This window comes from Lytechinus pictus, chromosome 10, assembly GCF_037042905.1.
Source record: "Lytechinus pictus isolate F3 Inbred chromosome 10, Lp3.0, whole genome shotgun sequence".
Classification (NCBI taxonomy): domain Eukaryota; kingdom Metazoa; phylum Echinodermata; class Echinoidea; order Temnopleuroida; family Toxopneustidae; genus Lytechinus; species Lytechinus pictus.
Window position 1 is genome coordinate 4432162 of NC_087254.1, and position 21021 is coordinate 4453182.

Consider the following 21021-nt stretch of genomic DNA (forward strand, 5'->3'; position numbering starts at 1 on the left):
AGGTAAGGCATTTATCCTTATTACCAGGTCCCTCGGAGAGGACCTTAAGCCGTTGGTCCCCTGGTTGCTTGCTCAGGGGCATTCATGCTTTCTTAGCAGTCGGGTAAAAAACCTCGGTATAGCCTAAATTTTTACCTGGACAGCCAATCACAGCTCGCCGTTTAGTGTCCATTGTCTCTTTCGGTTCTGTTATATATTGCTTCGCACTTGCGTTCTAGTCAATCATGCGATTTTACTCCGATGAATGCATGCTGAAAAGCCTCAGCATAGAATAATTTTGCTTTACAAATTTGAATAGCATTTTCGGTCATAAGAGAAAAGCTCTTAACTAATTAATGTAAAAAACTGCTGTACAAAAGACTTTATGCACAGCAGTCTTTCAAAAATGTGGAGCAAATTGCGATGCGATACCAGGAAAATTATTCCCTGCAGCATGTCTGTTTTTCAGGCTATTTTACGATTTGCGGTACCAAACACTCAATTGATTATTTCATTGTGCAATAAATTCTGTATAAGATAGGAATATTCTAAAATCTAAAGATTGCAGCCTAAATTATATCATCTGCTACAGATATGACTCATGATTGCTGTGTGACATGAGTTTTAAAAGCCAAATGCTACAATAAAACATTGTAATAATGCAAAATTCATAACTAACAAATCAGTCATTGCAATCTTATTTAATTAGATTTCAGCTGTAGATCTACTTGAATATATATCCATTTTCATATTTATCCAATCTTCCGATTTGGAATTCGAAGATACATAATTCCAATGAGATCAAATAATGGTAGCACAAAATATAAATAAAATGCAAAAGAACATAATTGGGTGGTTTTAAGTGAAAAAACATGTACATGTCTTAAAGTATCAATGTTGAAAATGGAGGAGACTGCAGAATACAGCTAGGCTTGTAATTTGCATTCCACAATAAAAATTTCAGTGACGTGAAAAATAGTTTGATATAAAAGTTGAATGTATAGATAATATTTTATTATTTTACAGTGTCAATAAACAAAATCAAGATGATTATATAGTAGTTTTCAAAAGTAATACTGATAGAATGATGTGCATAGATTAATATGAAAGGACGGAAAAAGAAATCTGGGCCCCCGGCTTACAAAGAGTTACGATTGATCCAATCAATCGTAACTCTGGAAATCCATCAGTGTCATAATTTTTCTACAGGAAATTTGCAATATGTCCTTGGTAAACAAAGGAGAACACACCGAGATGTCACAAAATCAATGAATTCATGGATATACATTCATATCTAGAAAAGAATTTGAGCAAACATGCATTGTACTGTATATGTTGACTTTGCTGGCTTTCCATAGTTGCGATTGATCAGATCAATCACAACTCTTTGTAAGACGGGCCCCTGTTGTCCTATGACAAAAGGAAGCAACTCTGTTTTTCTTCTTCTGAATTTACCTTTTTCCTTGATTTGGGATATTTTTTGTATGCTCTACATGATGCAATTACTAGTAACCAGGAATTCAAGTCTCATAGCCCCTAATTTCTGGAATATAGATATTTCAAAAGCAAGCAACATATTTCCGAATGAAACAGTAACACATTTTCCTCATTTACTACGAAAGTCATTCCACAGAGTTGCTTCATTTTGTCATAGATCGCGGAAATGCTATGAGCATGAACCAGATGCTTCATGTCAAATGGACATGGTCATTCACACACAGACAAATGGAATGTCAAGTTGTCAACCCCCCCCCCCCCAAAAAAAAAGTAATAGTAATAGTTGAATCACATAGACGCATGTATACACCACTTGACTCCAGGAGAGGAAAAGTGCAGAAGTCTTAACCACTCACTTGTATCATGTGATACAAGCAATGTTGATAAATTCCCAATCATTCAGCTACTTAAAGGTAGCCAAAATAATTCTAGCAAGCATTGCCAACTCGTCTACCATCATTTGGTCTACAGTCAGTTCATCCAATATCCACATGGTGTAATTGCTATTTCGTCCACTCACCATTTCGTCTAATAACCAGTTGGTCCAATAGTCATTTAGTCCATATACCATTTGATCTAATTTAATTGGGCAAAATGAATGAAAATAAAAATCTAATATTAGACCAACTGGTTATGAGACGAAATGGTCTTAGATGAACTGGTGATTAGACGAAGTGATGATTGGACCAAATGGTTGTTAGACAAAATGTTGATGGACGGAATGGCATTAGAATAAATGAAGGTAGACCATGTGGTGAGTGGACGAGTTGGCAATTTACCTTTAGCATGACTCAACCCCGGGGGGGGGGGGGGGGCACTTACATTGACGAGTGGATACCATGCGCGACCAAAAAAACACGTAAAAAGGATGTCTTTTTCAAGATAGGGCACGTTATGTACGTAACGTGATAAGGGTGTCAAAAACACAAAAATAATGGAAAAAGGGTATCTATTTTGCTAGGAAAGCTACGTGTTTAGGGTCAAATTTGCGGGGATGATAAAACAAAATTAAAATGTGTTATAAAGGATGTCCTTTTTACCCCAACACTACGCGTTTAGAGTCCGATTTGTGCGAGGTGTGGAAGCTGGGGCCGTACTAAACCAAAATGTAAAGGTAAAACCGACGACCGACGGACCCGTGACATAACAATAAAATATCGCTGTACTTGTTTAGGGGTTCATTTCAGTGAATACTTGCCAAGAATATCGTTTTGTTTCCAATACTTGTTAAGGGTAGGGTTTCAGACGCCAATACGTGTTAAGGGGTGCATTTTCAGAATATGGAAAATACGTGTTTAGGGTGCTTTTCGATACCCCTTGGTCGCGCATGGTATCCACTCGTCAATGGAAGTGGCCCCCCCCCCCCCCTCCGGGGACTCAACCAGGGTTCAAACCCATGACCCCCTGTACATGACTAAGGCACAATCTACCACTGATTGAACATGCGAATAACAATTATTTTGAATTAAGTTGACACAATTGAAAAATTTCACAATCTTGATATTTACTTTATCACTGCATCGCCAACACAAGGAATGTACAAAATTTGAAATGATGAATTTTAACGATTGTGCAACAATAACGTACATCATATCTCTGACTTGTATAAGATATATCCTAATTCCACATAAGAAGGCACAATGAGGTACAAATCAAGTAATGATAATTGCATTACATAGGACACATACCACAAAATTTCACTGACAAATAATTTAAATATATCAAAACTAATACAATGTCATTTAATTATGAAATGAAGATGATCAGGTGAAAAAAAAACTGCATAACAGTCTTTGCACTGTCCAGAGACCCGTTTCATAAAGACCTACAAATATTGTAAATCTGCCATTAATACATATTTCACTACCTAAAAATCCTTCGGCGATCGAGCCTTGCTCATGCCAGACCAGCCCTGTGGAATTCACTATCATGGGAGCAGAAGAACTCAAACTATGCAACATCCTTTAAGGGCAACCTAAAATTGCATTTGTTCACCAGCAGGCTGTTTCCTCATTTGTAATTTACCCTTTCTTGTACTTCTCCAAGTTCTCTTTTACTCTTATGTTTTGTTTCTTTTAAGAGCCTTGAGCATTTAATCAAAATAGACTAAGACGCTATATAAATCATATGTTTTATTATTATTGTAACTACTGTCCTTTGAAAACCTAGATTGTGATTGGCCACTGAGCCCTGTTATCATAGTAGTTGCCATAATGGCAAAAATACTATTTTGTAAGTCTTTATGAAATAGGTCCAAGAAGTAAAATGAAAGCTGACATTATTAGCACAACAAATACACGGCCTTATAGTTACAGTACAATTTCTATAATTCTTTAAATAGATCAAGGCCACGGAAATTCAGGACACGCAAATGCAGAATGTATCTAAATTTATATTTACATTTCTAAGGCACATCTGAAATGAAAAAAAAACACCTGTAAAATGGATAATTCATGAATGATTTTCAAGCAAACAGCACATGGTTAAAAAAAAACAAAAAAACAAAAAAAAACATGGACACTATATCAATCAACTTATAATATTGCACTGGAAAAACTAAAGAAAGGAATCCTTTCAGCCTCAACAATTATGAACCAGATTTCATCAAGCTTATTATTAGTACACTGCTATACTTAGTTGCATTGGGGAATAAGCATACATGTAACAGGTAAATCTTGCTGGATTCTTGACAATACAAGAAGCCTAAATATTTCATTGATCATGACATGTTCCGTTGACACCAAAAATGCCACATGCCGGTTCCCATCATATCTTTCAGCTTGCAGGGTAACATCTCTTACACTCATTTCCTTTGCGGAGCTCTCCTTGGAGGCACACTGCTGGACCTCTTACCTCTTGCTACCTGGAGCCACATCTTTCTTTGTTTCATCTTCTCCTCTTCATCCTGATCCTGGAAGTACTTCTCCTGGATTCCCGTCACGTACTGAAGATAGTCCTCCGTCTGCCGCCTGGTCCTGACCTGAAACTCACCATGGTGGGTCAAGGGATCTTTGACAGGCTTTTGGATCATGCTCAGTCTTGACGTGGTAGATGGCTTCTGGTTCGACTCGGATTTCCTCGCCTCCGACGGGTTTCCGCTGCTGCCTTTCCCGATCAGCATGGGTACAATGGTCACTGGTTCGGTGTGAGATGTTGTCCAGCCGTGGCTTTTCTTTTTCCGGACAGGACTGACTGTATGGCTTACTTCAAACTGAGAAGTAGGGGATAACATGGACGATCTCAATGCCGACGCGCTCTGGCACCGACGGAGAGGTGCTGTGTTATTGGTGTTCATGTTTCCAGGTTGTCTCATCTCTGTTCTCGCTAGAACTTGTGCAGTCTGTGGTCTGATCAGGTTTGCTTTAGGGACCGTAGAAGCAGTGGTCTTTGGATGAATGCTCTTATGTGGCTTAACATCCTGTTCAACATGTTCAAGGGTTTTAACAATGATTTCCTTTGAGATAGGGGCTGTTGGATTCTTAGAAATCGTGCCTTTCTTTGATGATGCTCTTGATATTGTAGACATACTTGAAGAGTTTGATGATAAATTAGAGGGCTTGCTTTGGGCTGCATAGCCTACATAATCAATTTGTAGAGCATTAGCAAGGGTATTGTTGACTACTTCATTGTTCTTCTTACTTTCCTCTATGTTACTCCAAGTCAGAAGAAGACGATTCCGCTTCACTCCCTCATTGGTGATCCTCTGCTGAGAGCACAGAAGAGACTTAGCCTCTGACAGCGAGACAGCATCATCGGCAGTCTTGTTCCGTCTCACAGGAGCACTGTGGCCTCTCATGGGAAGCTGGAACTTTGTGAACTTCAGCCGACCACTCTGAGTTGACATGGCCGTGGTTGGACGCTTCTCATTCAATTCCTGACCAAGGGATACACTTGAAGTAGCAGCCTGCGACAGTCCAGGAGATACTCCCCTTGATATCCCTGAATGTGCCGTGGTGGGTCTCGACTCCACTACCTTGACTGATGATGCTACACCAGACGGAGACCCTGACAGAGGCTCAGAGGATCCCTTGCTACTAAACAAACTAGACTTAGACCTTGATTTTCCAGTTGGTGGTCGAGAATTCACCCTGTACGTGGACGTCTGTCCATTCAGATCCATCAATCCCAGATCAGTCTCTGCATAAAGGTCTCCAGATCGAACGCCTTGGACGTTACGATACAAAGGTCCCTTCACGTTCTGCGTCAACGTGACATTGACACATACATCCTGGGTCTTTTTGGCACTCTGCAAGCTCCTGTTGCTCAAATACCTTGTGCTGTGGGACAGGTTGGTCCTGCTCCTGTCCGTCTGGGCATTGGTGTGCGCTATGATTTTGGGATTTGCTGATCTGGCTAGCTGGCTTCGCTGCGCCCGCACCAAGGAATAGCTCTGTTGCCTAAGAGGAGCGTCGCCATAGTGGTTCTTGTACCTCAAGAGCTCAATCTTCTCGTCTTGATCATAGTTCCACTCGACTTCCTCAAAGCAAAGCATCAGGAGGTTGGTGATGGTTTGAAGCAACAACCTGTATTGATTAAAAAAAGACATTCATATTGTTTAAACTGCTAGAATGTACTATAGGAGGATGTATATGGGTGAATAAAGAAATAAGTGGAATGCCTCTGGCGGTGTCACCTGCATCACGCGATTCAATATAGCAGCAGTGCTGACTTTGAAAACTACTATAAAATAATTATTCACAAAAAAAACATTCATATAATGATACAATACTATGTTCATTGATATTTGACCTTGATCATGTGACCTAAAACTTGTCAGTGATACTTGATTACCCCTTTATCCACATTTTATACACTATATCTATAAACTTTGAAAGTTATGACAGCAATCTAATAATTACCTCTTTAAATGGCCAAAGTTCAATGGCCTTAAATGACCTTTGACCTTGATCATGTGTCGTGTGACATGTGACCTGAAATTTGCACAGGATGTTCAGTGATACTTGATTACTCTTATGTCCAAGTTATATGAACTAGACCAATAAACTTTCAAAATTACGATGGTAATTCAACAAATACCCCCAATTTGACCCTAAATGACCTTTGACCTTAATCATGTGACCTGAAACTTGCACAGGATGTTCAGTGATACTTGATTACTCTTATGTCCAAGTTATATGAACTAGACCAATAAACTTTCAAAGTTATGATGGTAATTCAACAAATACCCCCAATTTGGCCAAAGTTCATTGACCCTAAATGACCTTTGACCTTAATCATGTGACCTGAAACTTGCACAGGATGTTCAGTGATAGTTAATTACTACTATGTCCAATTTTCATGAATCAGATCCATAAACTTTCAAAGTTATGATGGTACTTCAACAGATACCCCCAATTTGGCCAAAGTTCATTGACCCTAAATGACCTTTGACCTTGATCATGTGTCGTGAAACTCAAGCAGGATGTTCAGTAATACTTGATTAACTTTATGGCCAAGTTTCATGAACTAGGTCCATATACTTTCTAAGTTATGCTGTCATTTCAAAAACTTAACCTTCGGTTAAGATTTGGGTGTTGACGCCGCCGCCATCGGAAAAGCAGCGCCTATAGTCCCACTCTCCTATGCAGGTGAGACAAAAAACAGGAAGTATTGGGGGAATGGAATGGGATACATCAATGAAATCATACATGAAAATGATCATAATTGTTAAATCGCTAAATTTGAGTTAAAAAAAAATCATAAATGCATCAAGATAATCACATGTGCGTATTGCATTTTTCTGTCACTCTTCTCTCTATTGTAAAAACTCATATCGTAATACGGTACAGTGTATCGAACATGTATTATAGCCGACATGTTTATGCAAAGGATAATTTTCAATTAATAGCCTAGTAAAGGTTGATCAAAAAGATGGGTCTTTAACAATTACAGCAGACTATGCATTGATCGGCCTTCCAAAAGTCAAATAATTACCTAAACAGGAATCATCATTTTAGACTAGAATAGGCAAAGTATTTGTTAATAATATCTCAGTCAAACAAATTTTTGCTGTCCCAAGAGATTTGAGTTACGTAGAGTCACCTGGGGGTGTTTCACAAAGATTTAAGTATGACTTAAGTCTCACTTAAATGCCAACGCGTACATGAACATGATATGCAATGCGCAATCTTATTGATAGATACGCATTAGTGCGCGTCCTCATGACACGATCTGACCAATGCGGTCAAGCCTTTCATACCGTACGCAACTCGGTGTTTAAGTGCGACTCTAAGTCATTCTTAAATCTTTGTGAAACACCCCCCAGTACTTGAAACCATCACATTGATGGTTTCGTCATTAAAGAAAGGAGAAAAAAAAAGCGAGGAAAACAATAACCCCTACCTTTCACCACATGGGTTGATGGCCACGATGGGATCCGAGCGACTGTTGCCTCTCATCACCCTGAGACAGTCTCCTGTAAACATGTTCCAGATTCGCAGCTTCCCATCTTCACACCCCGTAACCAACCGTAGGTGAGCCATGTGGATGCACAGAACCGGACTGTTGGTGATTTCAATCAAAGAACACAAATATTATACCATTTTCTAAATATTACCGACTAGGTCAATACCCTATAAAATTAATCTACCCTTTTCTATGTCCGATCCCAACATTTTTTTTTTCATTCTGACTTTACTTCGGGAATTGCTATCAAAAAGCCAAGATAACTTGAGAACGTTACATACTTTAACACAAATTAGAAAACAGAAACAAATCGTTTCAGGACAATCTCACATCCAGATCCTAATATTTGTTCCAATATTTACTTCACTTCAGGAATTGCTAAAGCCATTATAGTTTGAGGACATTACAACCATAATACAAACTATAAAACAGAATGAAATCATGTTAGGTAGGTTCCACAAAATTAGTGTACAGATTTCGGAATATGTTTTTGGCCCTGATCAAAGGGGAAGAAAGAGATCTGTACTTACTTTGGGTGTCTTATGGCATTGATACATCTGTCATGGTTTCCTACGGCACTCCATACCAGTACATAGCCATCCATACTCCCCGAGACGATGTGCCAATCATCTACCTTCAGACTGGTGATTGCACCCTGATGGGTATTTGGGTTGGGGAGACCAAGGCGGTTCAGACGCTTTGGTGATTGGTAAAGCACCTATGAAGATGAATAAGACAATACTCTGATAATTGATGGTACATTGTACATGTAACTCTTAAATTTATGCTTGTATTTCATTAGTTTCATTAGCTCTGTCATAGATTGATTTGATTTATTTAATTTATATTGCCATTGGGGCAATATCTACTAATTCGCCAAATTAACGACAGCAACGGTGGATGTAGGATTGACCAGCGAGAGGTCTAAGAGGGGGCCATTTTCTCTTCAACACTTTTATGAAAAGCAAAAAAAAAAAACGAAGGCATTCACTTCAATTACCACCTAATAAATGCTATATATTATTATTATTATTATTACGATCCACAGAATACACAGAAGAACTCATTTGCATGTTTATTTACCTTCAGGAGACAAGCGTCCTTTATACTCCACACCTTGACCTTGCCTTCTTCACATCCGCTGACGACGGTGTCTTTATGAACAGCTATAGCATTGATCTGATAGCGATGTTTGAAGGTACGCCAACATTTTCCCGTTTCAAAGTTCCACACTATTTACAAAGGTAAAAAAAAAAATAGTTGAATCGATAGTTGAAACAAATAGTTGAAACAAATTCATGCACAGATAACTTAACCCTGTACCCATATAACCCCATACAACTGTTCTACAAGAATGGATCTGTGCCCCTTAAAATAAGTATAGCGCTTGATCATAGAGGCTGATTTTTTAACTACACTGATCACTGTTGCAATTAAGTGCACAAATCCATTGCAAATCAATCACGAGGCTTTGTAATAATTCCTTCTGATCACCTGTATTACTGTAAATGTAAATATATAATCCAAATACGAAATAAATCAGGAAAGGAAAATTATAAATCACCAGTCTAAATGTAAATGCAGACTTCAAACTCAAGTGGAATTCACTATAAAATCCAGACTTCTGGATTTCAATGAGTTTGATCTTTTGGCCCACATTCTGAACTGCAGTTTAATTCAACTCAGGGCTAATGTTTTGGTGTAAAATTATGGTTAGCCACTTGCGACACAAAATTTCTAACAGGACAGGTTAAATTTATCAGTGAATTTGACATTTAAATCAATCATAATTGTCCAAGCAAAATTATTAACAGTTTTTTCTGCATTTAAATCAAGAGGAAGGAAGAAAGTAAAGATAAGAAACAAAATTCATGGGTCGTGTGGTCTAGTGGTTAGAGCATTGGACTCGTAATCGCAAGATTGTGAGTTTGAATCCCCACTCTGCCATTGTCTCCACTTTGATAAAAAGACCCGAGAGTAATATATGTCGTCTATAAATAGTCAGCCACTATGACTGATAAACTAGACGTAAAATGTTTCATACTGTAGGTAATTGGTTAAACACCCGGGGTGGCCACTTCCATTGACAAGTGGATACCAGGCGTGACCATGGGGTTTCGAAAAGCAACCTAAACAAGTATCTTACCATATTCTGAAAGTGCACCCCTTAACAAGCATTGACGTGTAAAACCCTACCCTTAATAATATTAGAAACAAAACGTTACCCTTGACAAGTATTCCCTTATGACCCCCTGAACAAGTACGGCGATATTTCAATTGTTATGTCATGGACGTGATCACGGACGTCGATCGGCTTTACCTTTACTTACATTGGGTTAAGTACCGCCCCACCTCCTACACCTCGCTCAAATCGGACTCTAAACACGTAATGTTGGGACAAAAAGTACATCCTTTATAAAGCATTTAGTCTTTTTTATACCCTCGCAAATTTCACGGGAAACACGTTGCTTTCCTAGCGAAATATATACCCTTTTTCAGTATTTCAGTGTTTTTGACACCTCGCTCAAATCGGACTTTTGAATAAGAGATAATTTTTACTTGTTTCTTTGGTCGAGCCTGGTATTTCACGCGTCAATGGAAGTGGTCAAACTGGGATTTTACACCAGCTTGCCGAGTTCCTATGGGAGTTACCACAAACATAAACGGAAACAGAAAAAAAAAATGTTGACATTTTCTGTTTCCCATAACTCCCATAGAGTTAGACTGCACAAGGTCTAAGGTCTTCAGAATACAGGCCAATCATTCAATTCAATTATTATTCACTTTAAATCTTTTCATACTTACAATGATAGTTGAATTAACATAACATATAAGATACAAATAAAATTCTACAATAACAGCATTACAGGGCCTCAGCTCCTGACTACATGTAATTCTGAGCATGCTCACTGACCTTTGACCTGATTGTCTTTGCTTCCTGACACCAAGGTGTTTTCATACATATCCAAACAGAGGATGGTTCCTACATGGCCGTGGAAGATCTTCACAGGACGCCCGCTAACAATGTCCCAACACCTGAAAAAACACACAAAATCAGAGAGGTTTAAATTCATCTTAAAGGAGAATGAAACCCTTGAAACCAGCTGAATCCATATCAAAGAGAAAAATCAAAGGAACACATTGTTGAAAGTTTGAGGAAGATTGAATGAATAATAAGAAAGTTATGAGCATTTGAATATTGAGATCACTAGTGCCATGTAGATCCTCCTATCGGCAATGCGACCAAGATCTGTGATATCACACACGTACAACTCCCTCATTACTTTAGTTCTTATTTCACTTATATTCTCACTTTTATAGAGTCTATCACAAGGTGAGGTGTTCTCTTTATGAGATGACAAGTACAGAGGTTTCACAACATTATATCATTGATGAATCGTTTGTCATATGATTAGAATGAGCAAAAAGAAATGTTTTGGGGTATATTTTCAGTGTCCAAATGGGAGAGTTGTACGTGTGTGACATCACAGATCTTGGTCGCATTGCCAATGGGAGGATCTCCATAGCATTAGTGATCTTGACATTCAAATGCTCATAACTCTTTTATTGCTAGTCCTATTTTACTCAAACTTTTGTTGATCTTATTTTTTGATTTTTCTGCTTTCACAAAAGCTAACTTGCTCCAAGAGTTTCATTCTCCTTTAATTTTACATGTACATTTACTGTCTGTGCCGGCAGCACAGAAACTTTGTTGGCACTAACAGAGGCCCTGTTACAACCAGTAATGTTGCAGTGATGCCTACTGTTACAACAAAATATGTTATTTGCAGCTTTGAGTTTGATTAACGTTTGACATCAAAATCTGACAGATTGTGACTGAGCCTACTTTTGGTGCTCTGTTCGTGCTAACAATGTTTCTGTTTGTCCCGGCCGAATTGCTTAATAACGCAATTAGTCAGTGATTTAAACTATTTTGTTTTGAGCCAATAAGAGGCAAGGGTCTACAGTATACAAATATACCAGGCTTCGAGTAAGTATAGCGGGAATTATTTGTCCGAAGTTGGACTGGCATTACTATTTTTCCTGAGGGGTGAAGCCCCAAGGGAATATAGTAACTTTGCCTGTACAACCGAGGATGAATAATTCCCTCTATACTTTCAAAATATAGGCCTGGTATATTTGTATTATAATATCCTACATGTACATTCAATAAGTTAGAACAGATATTGATAATATAGTTCTTGTACATGTAGTTCATCCTTTTTTAATCCAGACCAAAATATAGATAATGCACTGCGGATCTGCGCCTGCACGGTCCCTTCACGGGACTTGCCCGGTAGAGTCACCTCGCTGACCAGTGCGCCCGAGAGATTGCATGATCTGTGACGTCAATGATGGAATAGTGCACTATTCCATCATTTTTTTCCTCAGTGGGCGTTTCATTTTCAACATCATCACAAAATAGTGAGAATATATTTGGTGACATTCATGATGCTATTTAAACCAATCAGCATACAGGATTTAATTTATGTAGGATATAATAGCTTCTAACAGTTAGTGAATATTTCAGTTCAGTTCAGTTCATTCATTTTCTCAGCATAAAAATGATATACAATCTTTACATGTAGGAATGATAAATAACTAGGTTTAAAGTCTTTATACACATAAAAATATTTTTTTAACAAACGAATAAACAAATAAAAAAGCTTTGCAATGATCATCAACCTTGCAGGGTTGTGGGTATCAAAGAGAAGATTTCAGGCTCTTAACAGATTACATAAAAAAATCGAACACAAACATGTATGTTGCCAAGAGACTGGTAGAATTTGATCAATATTTAAAAGGCATTATATGCAGTTAACCCATTAAGAGTTATAGATCTTATCTGAAATCACTTGGGAGTGGGTCTATGAAAAATATGTATTATACTGAAAACAAAATCAATGAGCTAATAAACAAACAAGCTAAAAAAATCAAACATAAAATGTATGTTGCTCGGATACCACAGGTGAGATAGGTATCAATGTTTCAATGGAAAATCAATTAACACAACAAACGTGTCTGGAATCATGTGGGCCAGGTTCTATGGAATATGTGTATTATAGTAAAAGGAAAATACGAGCCTACACCAGAAATGCTCCCCACAAATTACATTCAAATTCCAAACACAAACATGTATGTTGCTAGGATACTAGACATGAGATAAGATCAATATTTCAATGGAAAATCTATGCAATTAACACAAAGAATGTAATCAGTATCTGGCAATCAAACCATTCTTATCTCTTTGATCACTATGCTGGAAAAGACTAAATCCTTTCTACTGTAAGATTTTCAAGGCAATATTGATTATATTTCCTGTTTTATTTTTAAGGGACACCAAAACCCAAGAAGAGAAGCAATCTTATTGGAAAGAGTCAAATGAGTGGAACAATTTAAAACAAGTTTCATCAAAATTGGTTGTGAAATATTAAAGCAAGTTAGGGACGTTTAAAAAGTCTTGTTGTACTTTCTATGGGGATCCTCAAATTGGCAAACATGCTTCAAAATGGCTGATATTGTGGACAACTCTCCATTTGTTTTGTACACAATTTTCATATTTTCCCCTTTATTTTATATATTTCACATATATTTCGCCCTGACCTTGACATATATGTGGTGTGAATTATAATTTCCCATGACATATCATGCTCAGAATGAGGCAATATGCAATTTGAAAGATAAGGGGGAAAATCTGAAAAATTGTGTACAAAACAAATGGAGAGTTGTCAATTTTGAAGCATGTTTGCCAATTTGAGGATCCCCATAGAAAGTACAACAAGACCTTTTAAACGTCCATAACTTGCTTATTTCACAACCAATTGTGATGAAACTTGTTTTAAATTGTTCCTCTCATTTTACTCTTTCCAATAAGATTGCTTCTCTTCTTGGGTTTTGGTTTCCTTTAATAGCTAAAATGCCTGTATTGTAACTTCCCTTCACTGGTGCTTTACATGCACTAAAACTTGATTGTATGATTATACTCTTCTAATATTCACCGATTTTAATTCTGAACTTCCTACCCTATTCTGTCCCTCTTTCCTTTCTTTGATATCACATACAAGGCATACGTACAAAACCATTCTGATTTCTTCCATAATACTAATTATGATGTACATGTATGTCTATTTTAATATCAGCAAAATGCATCAGTATGGAAAAAAAACAGGATGGATCTTCTTTCATATGATCCACAAAAATGATGTATGTTGAATTCTATTGCATCTAACAAAAAAAAGAAGATATTTGAGAAACTACATGTATGAATATACAATTCAAACAAAGCCACTGATATACAATCAACAATTTGGATAGCATAATGTAGCTTCTGAATTTTTTTTTTAAAGGGTAGAACAGTTAAATATTTCAGTGCAAAAACATGTAGTACCCCTTCCCCCCCCTCAAAAAAAAAAAAAACTAGTATGTAATTAAACATACTAGCGTCGTGGTCTAGTGGTTCTGACTCGTGCCTTTCAAACAGAGGGTTGTGGGTTCGAATTCTAGCCATGGCGTGTTTCCTTCAGAAGGAAATTTATCCACACTGTGTTGCACTCGACCCAGGTGAGGTGAATGGGTACCCGGCAGGATTAATTCCTTGAATGCTTGAGCGCCTAGGCAGCCCAGCTAAAGCCGGGGTAATAATAGCAGGGCCCGCTGGGAGAATAGTTTTCTGAACTTAAGTGGCTACCCTGAGTAAATATACCACTATTATTATCATTATTATAAACAAACTACTTCTTATATGGTAAGGAAATTATTGGTCTGTCCCATGAAACAAAAATGTAATTGTAAGTTTACCATCAATGCTAATTACCATGGTGAGATATAATCAACCACCAATCAATATGATAGACGGTAAACAGTAATCGCAAGAATTATATAGCTCCTGTGCAGCAGCGTAATCAATCAAAAAATTTGAAATGGCAGCAACATTTTCTGAATAAATTTGAGTGAATGAAGCAAACAAGCCCCCAAATTTGAAACTTTTTAAAATGAAAATCTAATTTTGTGACCAGTTTCAACATAAATGGTTTCAAATTCTACCCTTTTCCTTTCCATTTCCTTTCTTTTTTTTCTAGGGGGTGGGAGGAACAATCCCTCAAGCCGCTCCCCCCCTGTATAATAATACCACCAGTCTACATCAACATTTCCATTACATATTTTATGTAGTAAAAATTCCCAAAAAGGAAACTTGTAGTCAACATGAGCATGTAATTAATTTTACTTTGAATTAATTCATGTAAATGTATGTCTGCAGAGAAATTTTAACTATACCTGATACTGGTGTCATAGCTTCCACTCATGACAAAGCCTCGGGCCTCGTTGATATAGAGCGATTTAATAGACCCTGCATGCCCGGTGATGATAGGACCAGTTTCTTGACCACTGATACAGTCAATGAATCTTACATGACGGTCAAACGATCCGATGGACACAAGCTGACCAAAGTTATAATGGACTACCCTGTTAATGTCCTCTCTGTAGAAAACAGAAGAAAAAAGAAAAAAAGTAAAATATCACAAAATGAAACAATTATCCTTCATTATTACAACTCTGTTACAATCATCTGGCTTTCTACAACTTTATACACAATTGTTGTAGGTATAGCAGACCTGCCAACCTCTGGGAATGAAAAACTGTATTCTGTGATAAAAAAAACTGTATTTTTCTCAAAAAAAGTGTATTTCATGATAAAATGCTTGGCGCACTCGCTCATCGCGGCACTCAAGGTGCATGCAGGCTAAAATGCGCACTGCTCTTGCAGATAAAAAAAAAACATTATCAACATGTGTATATCTTCACCCTGGTTTTAACAAAATGGTTAAAACAAAAAAAAGTTAACTGAAATTACATTGATCTAATAACCATATTTGTGTACGTTTTATGAAATAGAGACATAAAGAGATTATTTTTCTCAATAAATTACGATTTAGTAAAAAAAAAAAAACACAATTTTATTGTTTATTTATTTTTTTACAAAAAACGTATTTTTCAAAGACAAAACGTACTGCCGTACTTTGGTTGCAAAAACGTACTAAATACGGCTAAAACGTACTGGTTGGCAGGTCTGGTATAGTAGCAACAACATCAATTATGCAACAACTTTACATTATTTTAGCTTTGATGCATTTTTACCACTCCAAATAATATTTATTATAAAAAAACACAGAAAATCCTGCAAGAGATAATGAATGAATGAATTATTTTTTTTTTTAAAGAAGGAAAAATAAGGATTGTGGAAGAAGAACCTGTGGAGCATTTCAGAAAAGCTTTGATGGTGATTCTCACTGACTAAGTCGCTCTCGGCCAATCAGATGCAAGTATTTCAGTAGCTTACAACAAAAATCAATGAAAATCACTGACTATTTTTATCATGAAATGCTCCCCTGGCCATACTCACTGGTCACTCAGCACCATAACGTTGTAAGCCCCACAGTAGATATTCCTTTCCTCCATCGTCACATCCCGGGTGACGACCCCGCTGTACGACGACTCCAAGGTGATGTCACTCTTGAAATTGATCTCCTCCGGCGGTACGTCGGCCAGGAGGACATCGTAGGAATCGCCTGCCAGCCGAGGCACGGGAACTTCTACGTGCTTGGCAAACATGGGGTTTCCCCCCTTGGCCGATGAACCCTGATGAATAAAAAGCATTGGAATTGAAAAAAAAATCCACCAGATTTGTAATTTTAATTTGTAATGATTTACTGCAAAGTGCATAGTGATGAGCTTGTCTCTCAAATCTAAGGTTCCCACTGTATTTCAAATTTCAATAACAAAAAATGGATATAAATGTGTAAAATACGAAAAGTAGGCAAGCAAAATGTAGATAGGTTTTATTATCTAAACTAATCCGTATTTAGCTTGACTACTCTGGACATCTGTCATTTACAAGCATTGTAAGCTTTCTACATGTGTTCCTTTTTCCAATTAATATAAAATATGATTCTCAAGGTTTACATGTTCTTCAAGAACGTCTTTATGCTTGTGTTTTTTAGTAGTTTATTTGAATATGCCTGTATTTCATGTTATTTTTATAGGGTTTTAAGGAGAATGAAACCCTGGGAAAAGGATAGCCTGTGTGAAGAAACAAGTCACTTTTTTAAAATTCCATCAAAAGATTGTATGTTATCTTTTCATGGGAGGACATGTACATAGAGATTCCATAAAATATACCATGAACCAGGCCTGCCATGAACAAAGAAACTATTCTATCATCAGAATAAGCAAAAGTAGACACTTTGGGGGACATTGTCAGTGTAGAAAGGGAGACTTGTGGCGGTGTGACATCACTAATATTGGTTGCATTGCCAATGGGAGGATCTCCAGAGCAACTGACATTCAAACGCTATCATACATGTAACTTCCTTATTTTATTGTCCAATTATTCTTAAATATTTTCATTCTTTGACTTTGAGGTTTCATACAAGTTAACTTGTTTAAAGTGTTGAATCATTTTCCTATAAAGAAAAAGATGTGTTTAGTATTATAGTTTGTTTTGTCCAGGGTTTGTTTTGCTTTTTATTGACTCATTTATAGTGTAATTTCCATGTTATTTCAAGTTTTACCATTAAGTATCTTGGGTTGGCGTTTAAAAGGTTTGTCCTTTCTTGCCTCTGCCCTCACTCATGTTCACTAAAGATTTTTTGTGTATTCATGTGTATATGATTATATGTTTGTTGATCAGGGCCCTGGGAATGATTTTTGGGAGTGCTGACGTAAATTTAAAAAGTCCCCCTAAAAGGGTTTCCCTGCAAAATGAGGGTAATTTTTGCTATATTATTTCATTTTTCCACATCTTCCAGAAACTGTACCTGGGGGTGCTACCTATGGAAAATAATACATGCAGCAACCCCGCTTCCCAGGGCCATGTTGTTGATTGATTTTTCAGTGGAAATTAAAATAAAAAATATGAATTGATCTGATTTTAATTGAATTGAGTTGGATTAAACGGTGGACCAACCTGCATAAGCATAACCTCCTCCCACACAATCTGCCTCAGCTTCATGTCCTCTTCCACCTCTTTAGAGATATAACACCAATGAGGGCTCACCCCTCCGCAGTTCATCAGATCCTCATAGTCTAGGAAACTCAGGATGTATTTGGACAGGTGGACCGGCAACTCCCGGACAAAGTCCACGTACTGTCTGATCCCGGAGAGAGCCCTCCCCATGGCGGGCACCACCACGCAGGTCGGATCCAGGGAGGCCAGGCTGGAGCTTGAAAAGCTGCTGATGACGTCGTCCTCGGACTCGTCCTCCACGGTAACGTGGTCAGGGGCGAGGAGGTCGTCATCCTCCTGGAAGGGGCTGATGGGGTGGGAGTATGCGGAGGAGGCCGCGCGAAGGAGATTGTGATTGGGGTGCTCGAAGGACTGGTAGGAGAAGACGGTATCCGCTAGAGACTCATTCTCGTAGTCTGGCAAATAAAGATGGAAAGTAAAAAAGTAAGAAAAATCTTACATTATCACACATATCAACACCTTTATTTAGTTTCACATCAATTTTTTTCATGTACATATATACTGGGGAGATGGCATTTACATGAGGGCTTATGCTAGCTCCCCTATCTTATTTTAAGTGTTTACAAGGAGTCCCTATATGTCAATGTTGTAAAATGAATTTGTTTCTTGTTTTAAAAGAGTCCTTCTTTTGTAAACTTAGAAATTGGCAAGTTTAATGTATGTGAAAATTACATTTACCATTTTACAATAATACACTATAATACTTGGGCAACAAATAAAAAAGAAAGTATAAATAGATACTATCACATCAGAAGAAGAGAATGGGAAAGAAGCTTCTATCCTTTTCCGCTTTAAAAAAAATATATTTATTGGCTTTTCTAAATGATAACCATTGTGGTCTTATTGTTTTGTTTTGGATGGGATATGTGCTTTGCTAAGCAGTGAAACTGTTATTCAAGTACTGGCAAAGCACATGGCCGATATGCAATACATCCCGTACAGAGATGCCCAATGAAAGATCTTCACCAAGCAAGACACATTGTGAGCAATGCAAACACAAGACAAAAGCGCACCAATGTATCAATCTAATTGTGTTGCTACTCTTTTGTCCACAAACTGATCACAGAGTAGCTCCATTCCTCAATGTATTGACACTCTGTCAGGAGGGTGTTAATGGAAAGGGATTAGGCCAGCTTTGTTTTCTATTGACACCTACACATAGCATTCTAATCCCTTTTCAAACACACATAATCCCTCTTTGAATCAAGATAATTGCCTTTTCAATTCATGTGAACTACATGTAGATACAGAGTTGCCAACTAGCACTGATTTTCAGAAGTTCGTACTAAAAAATTACAATAATACTGATGGCTTCAAGCAAAATGTTGATTTCTCAAGTTTCTGTTTTAATGTTATGGTATTCTACTTCGCTGTCCAAACCAATAAACTGATTTTCAGCTCCTGAAATACTGAAATGATCTTGTTCAGGTCCGCAGCTTTGTAGATACTTGATTAATGCAACAGGCAAAATGGGTATGGGCATCAACTGGTGGACCCATTTACATTCAAAAGATTCTACAGATCAGATTCAAACAGCAAATCAGGATGAGAATAGCTACAAATATGGCAAAATACTTCTGCTTATTTTCAATTGTAAAGAATCCGCAAATCAGCCGCTCATCTAATTTGCAATATCATGTGCAGGGTATCTCCTTTTCACTATCTAAGGTAACTACCTGTATAACATTTCTGAACCATGAAAACAAAGTAAAAAAGATATCTGTATCCTGTAAGTGAATATAATCATTTTAACATCTTTGCTTCTTAATTGGGCGAATCATATGTTTCTAATATTTCTGATATTTTTTCTTCAGGTTTACTCCAAAAAAAAAAAAAATCTACTGAAATTTAAATCTTACCAATATTCTTGTTCCTTTGTAATTGTTTTTGCCGTTCATTCATCAGCATGGTCTGCGAAAACTTGTACACAGCATGCACCAATTCCCCATTGCATGTCTGCAGTACGCCCAAGGCGTAATTAGACTTACTCCAGTACGGGGCACTAGCAAACCATCTCAGAGTATCAGACATCATGGTGTCTATCACCTGTTTCCTTAATGCACGATCACAACCTGCATCGACGTGATCACCAACAAGCCCTGGATTGGCCCTGGAGCGTGAATACAGGTAGTCCTTGCCGCAGAGCGGTTTCAGAATGCCGACTATGTAGGAGAACAGATTCGCACTGTTGAAGCGCCTGACAAGGCCCAGGACAAACTTCTTCCTGGATGTCTCCCCAGCCCTCGGGAACCACTGCCTGGTGTCCAGCAGTCGGGTGCGGACCACGCACGACTCGCAGCGGGTGCAGGTTGTTGTGCCTTTGGCTGCCAGACATCGCAGGTCAGGGGACTGGCCGATGTTGAACTCAAAGTTCTCTGTGGACGTCGGCGGGTGTTTCATGATGCTTACAGAGCTGGTCGCTAGATCGGAGACAGGCATCATGGCAGGGATCCTGGGTAGCTTCAAGATGGAGTCCGTTTCCTGACCCCTATCTACATCATCTGAATATAAAAATCATACAGTAAATAAATGATAAACAATCAAATCAAACCAAAGTGAAGTGTTTGCCCACCCCCACATGCATATACACCATCTGAAAATAAGTACATGTAGGCCTACAGGTAAATTATGAACATACATGTAGTAATTGGACATTGTACATGTACATGTAGTAAAACTAATGTAAGATGTAAAATGTGTATACATGTAAAACAAAGCTCACCTAATAGCAATAACATTCAATGTACCAATACTCCACAAGTGCTCTACAGGTGAACATTTATAAATTATAATTTTGTGTTCTTAAAAAAAAAACATCCACTAGATTTTCAACTTGGCCCTCACAATGTAGAAGAATTTCAAAAGCTTGACAACATGAAACCATCCAAACAATGTCAAAACAATTTTTATGAAAGCTCCTTTGCACCTGTAATGCTTGAATACATTGCAATTTTTCCTCAAAATGATACAAACAAATCAATGCGAATAACAAGCTCATCTAATGTCTTCCGGCTGAATGAAAAGAAAATCATTGTTGTCAATCAGTTTGAGGATCTCCAAGGATGTGACAGTAGATCTACACAACTGCTCTTCTATTTGTAGATCAACACCACTCC

At 37.7% G+C, this 21021-nt stretch overlaps 1 protein-coding gene across 1 annotated transcript; it reads right to left on the reverse strand.

Moving 5' to 3' along the window:
- Window positions 1-2905: 2905 nt before the first annotated feature.
- Window positions 2906-20402, reverse strand: LOC129269630 (F-box and WD repeat domain containing protein 10B-like). The gene is made up of 9 exons (XM_064105154.1): window positions 19765-20402; window positions 17846-18300; window positions 16283-16518; window positions 15157-15360; window positions 10796-10917; window positions 8965-9113; window positions 8412-8599; window positions 7819-7977; window positions 2906-5999 (listed from the first exon to the last, which is right to left on the reverse strand). The coding sequence occupies exons 1-9, from the start codon at window positions 20345-20347 to the stop codon at window positions 4280-4282; spliced, it is 3816 nt and encodes a 1271-aa protein (XP_063961224.1). The 5' UTR covers window positions 20348-20402; the 3' UTR covers window positions 2906-4279.
- Window positions 20403-21021: the final 619 nt, after the last annotated feature.

Excerpts from the sequence above, each read along its gene's own strand:
- LOC129269630 (XM_064105154.1), bottom strand. The coding sequence starts at position 20,347 with ATGATGCCTGTCTCCGATCTAGCGACCAGCTCTGTAAGCATCATGAAA. Across the intron at positions 18,301-19,764 it reads ACAAAGGAACAAGAATATTG|ACTACGAGAATGAGTCTCTA; the intron begins GTAAGATTTAAA and ends TTTATTTGCCAG. Across the intron at positions 8,600-8,964 it reads AGGACGCTTGTCTCCTGAAG|GTGCTTTACCAATCACCAAA; the intron begins GTAAATAAACAT and ends TCATCTTCATAG.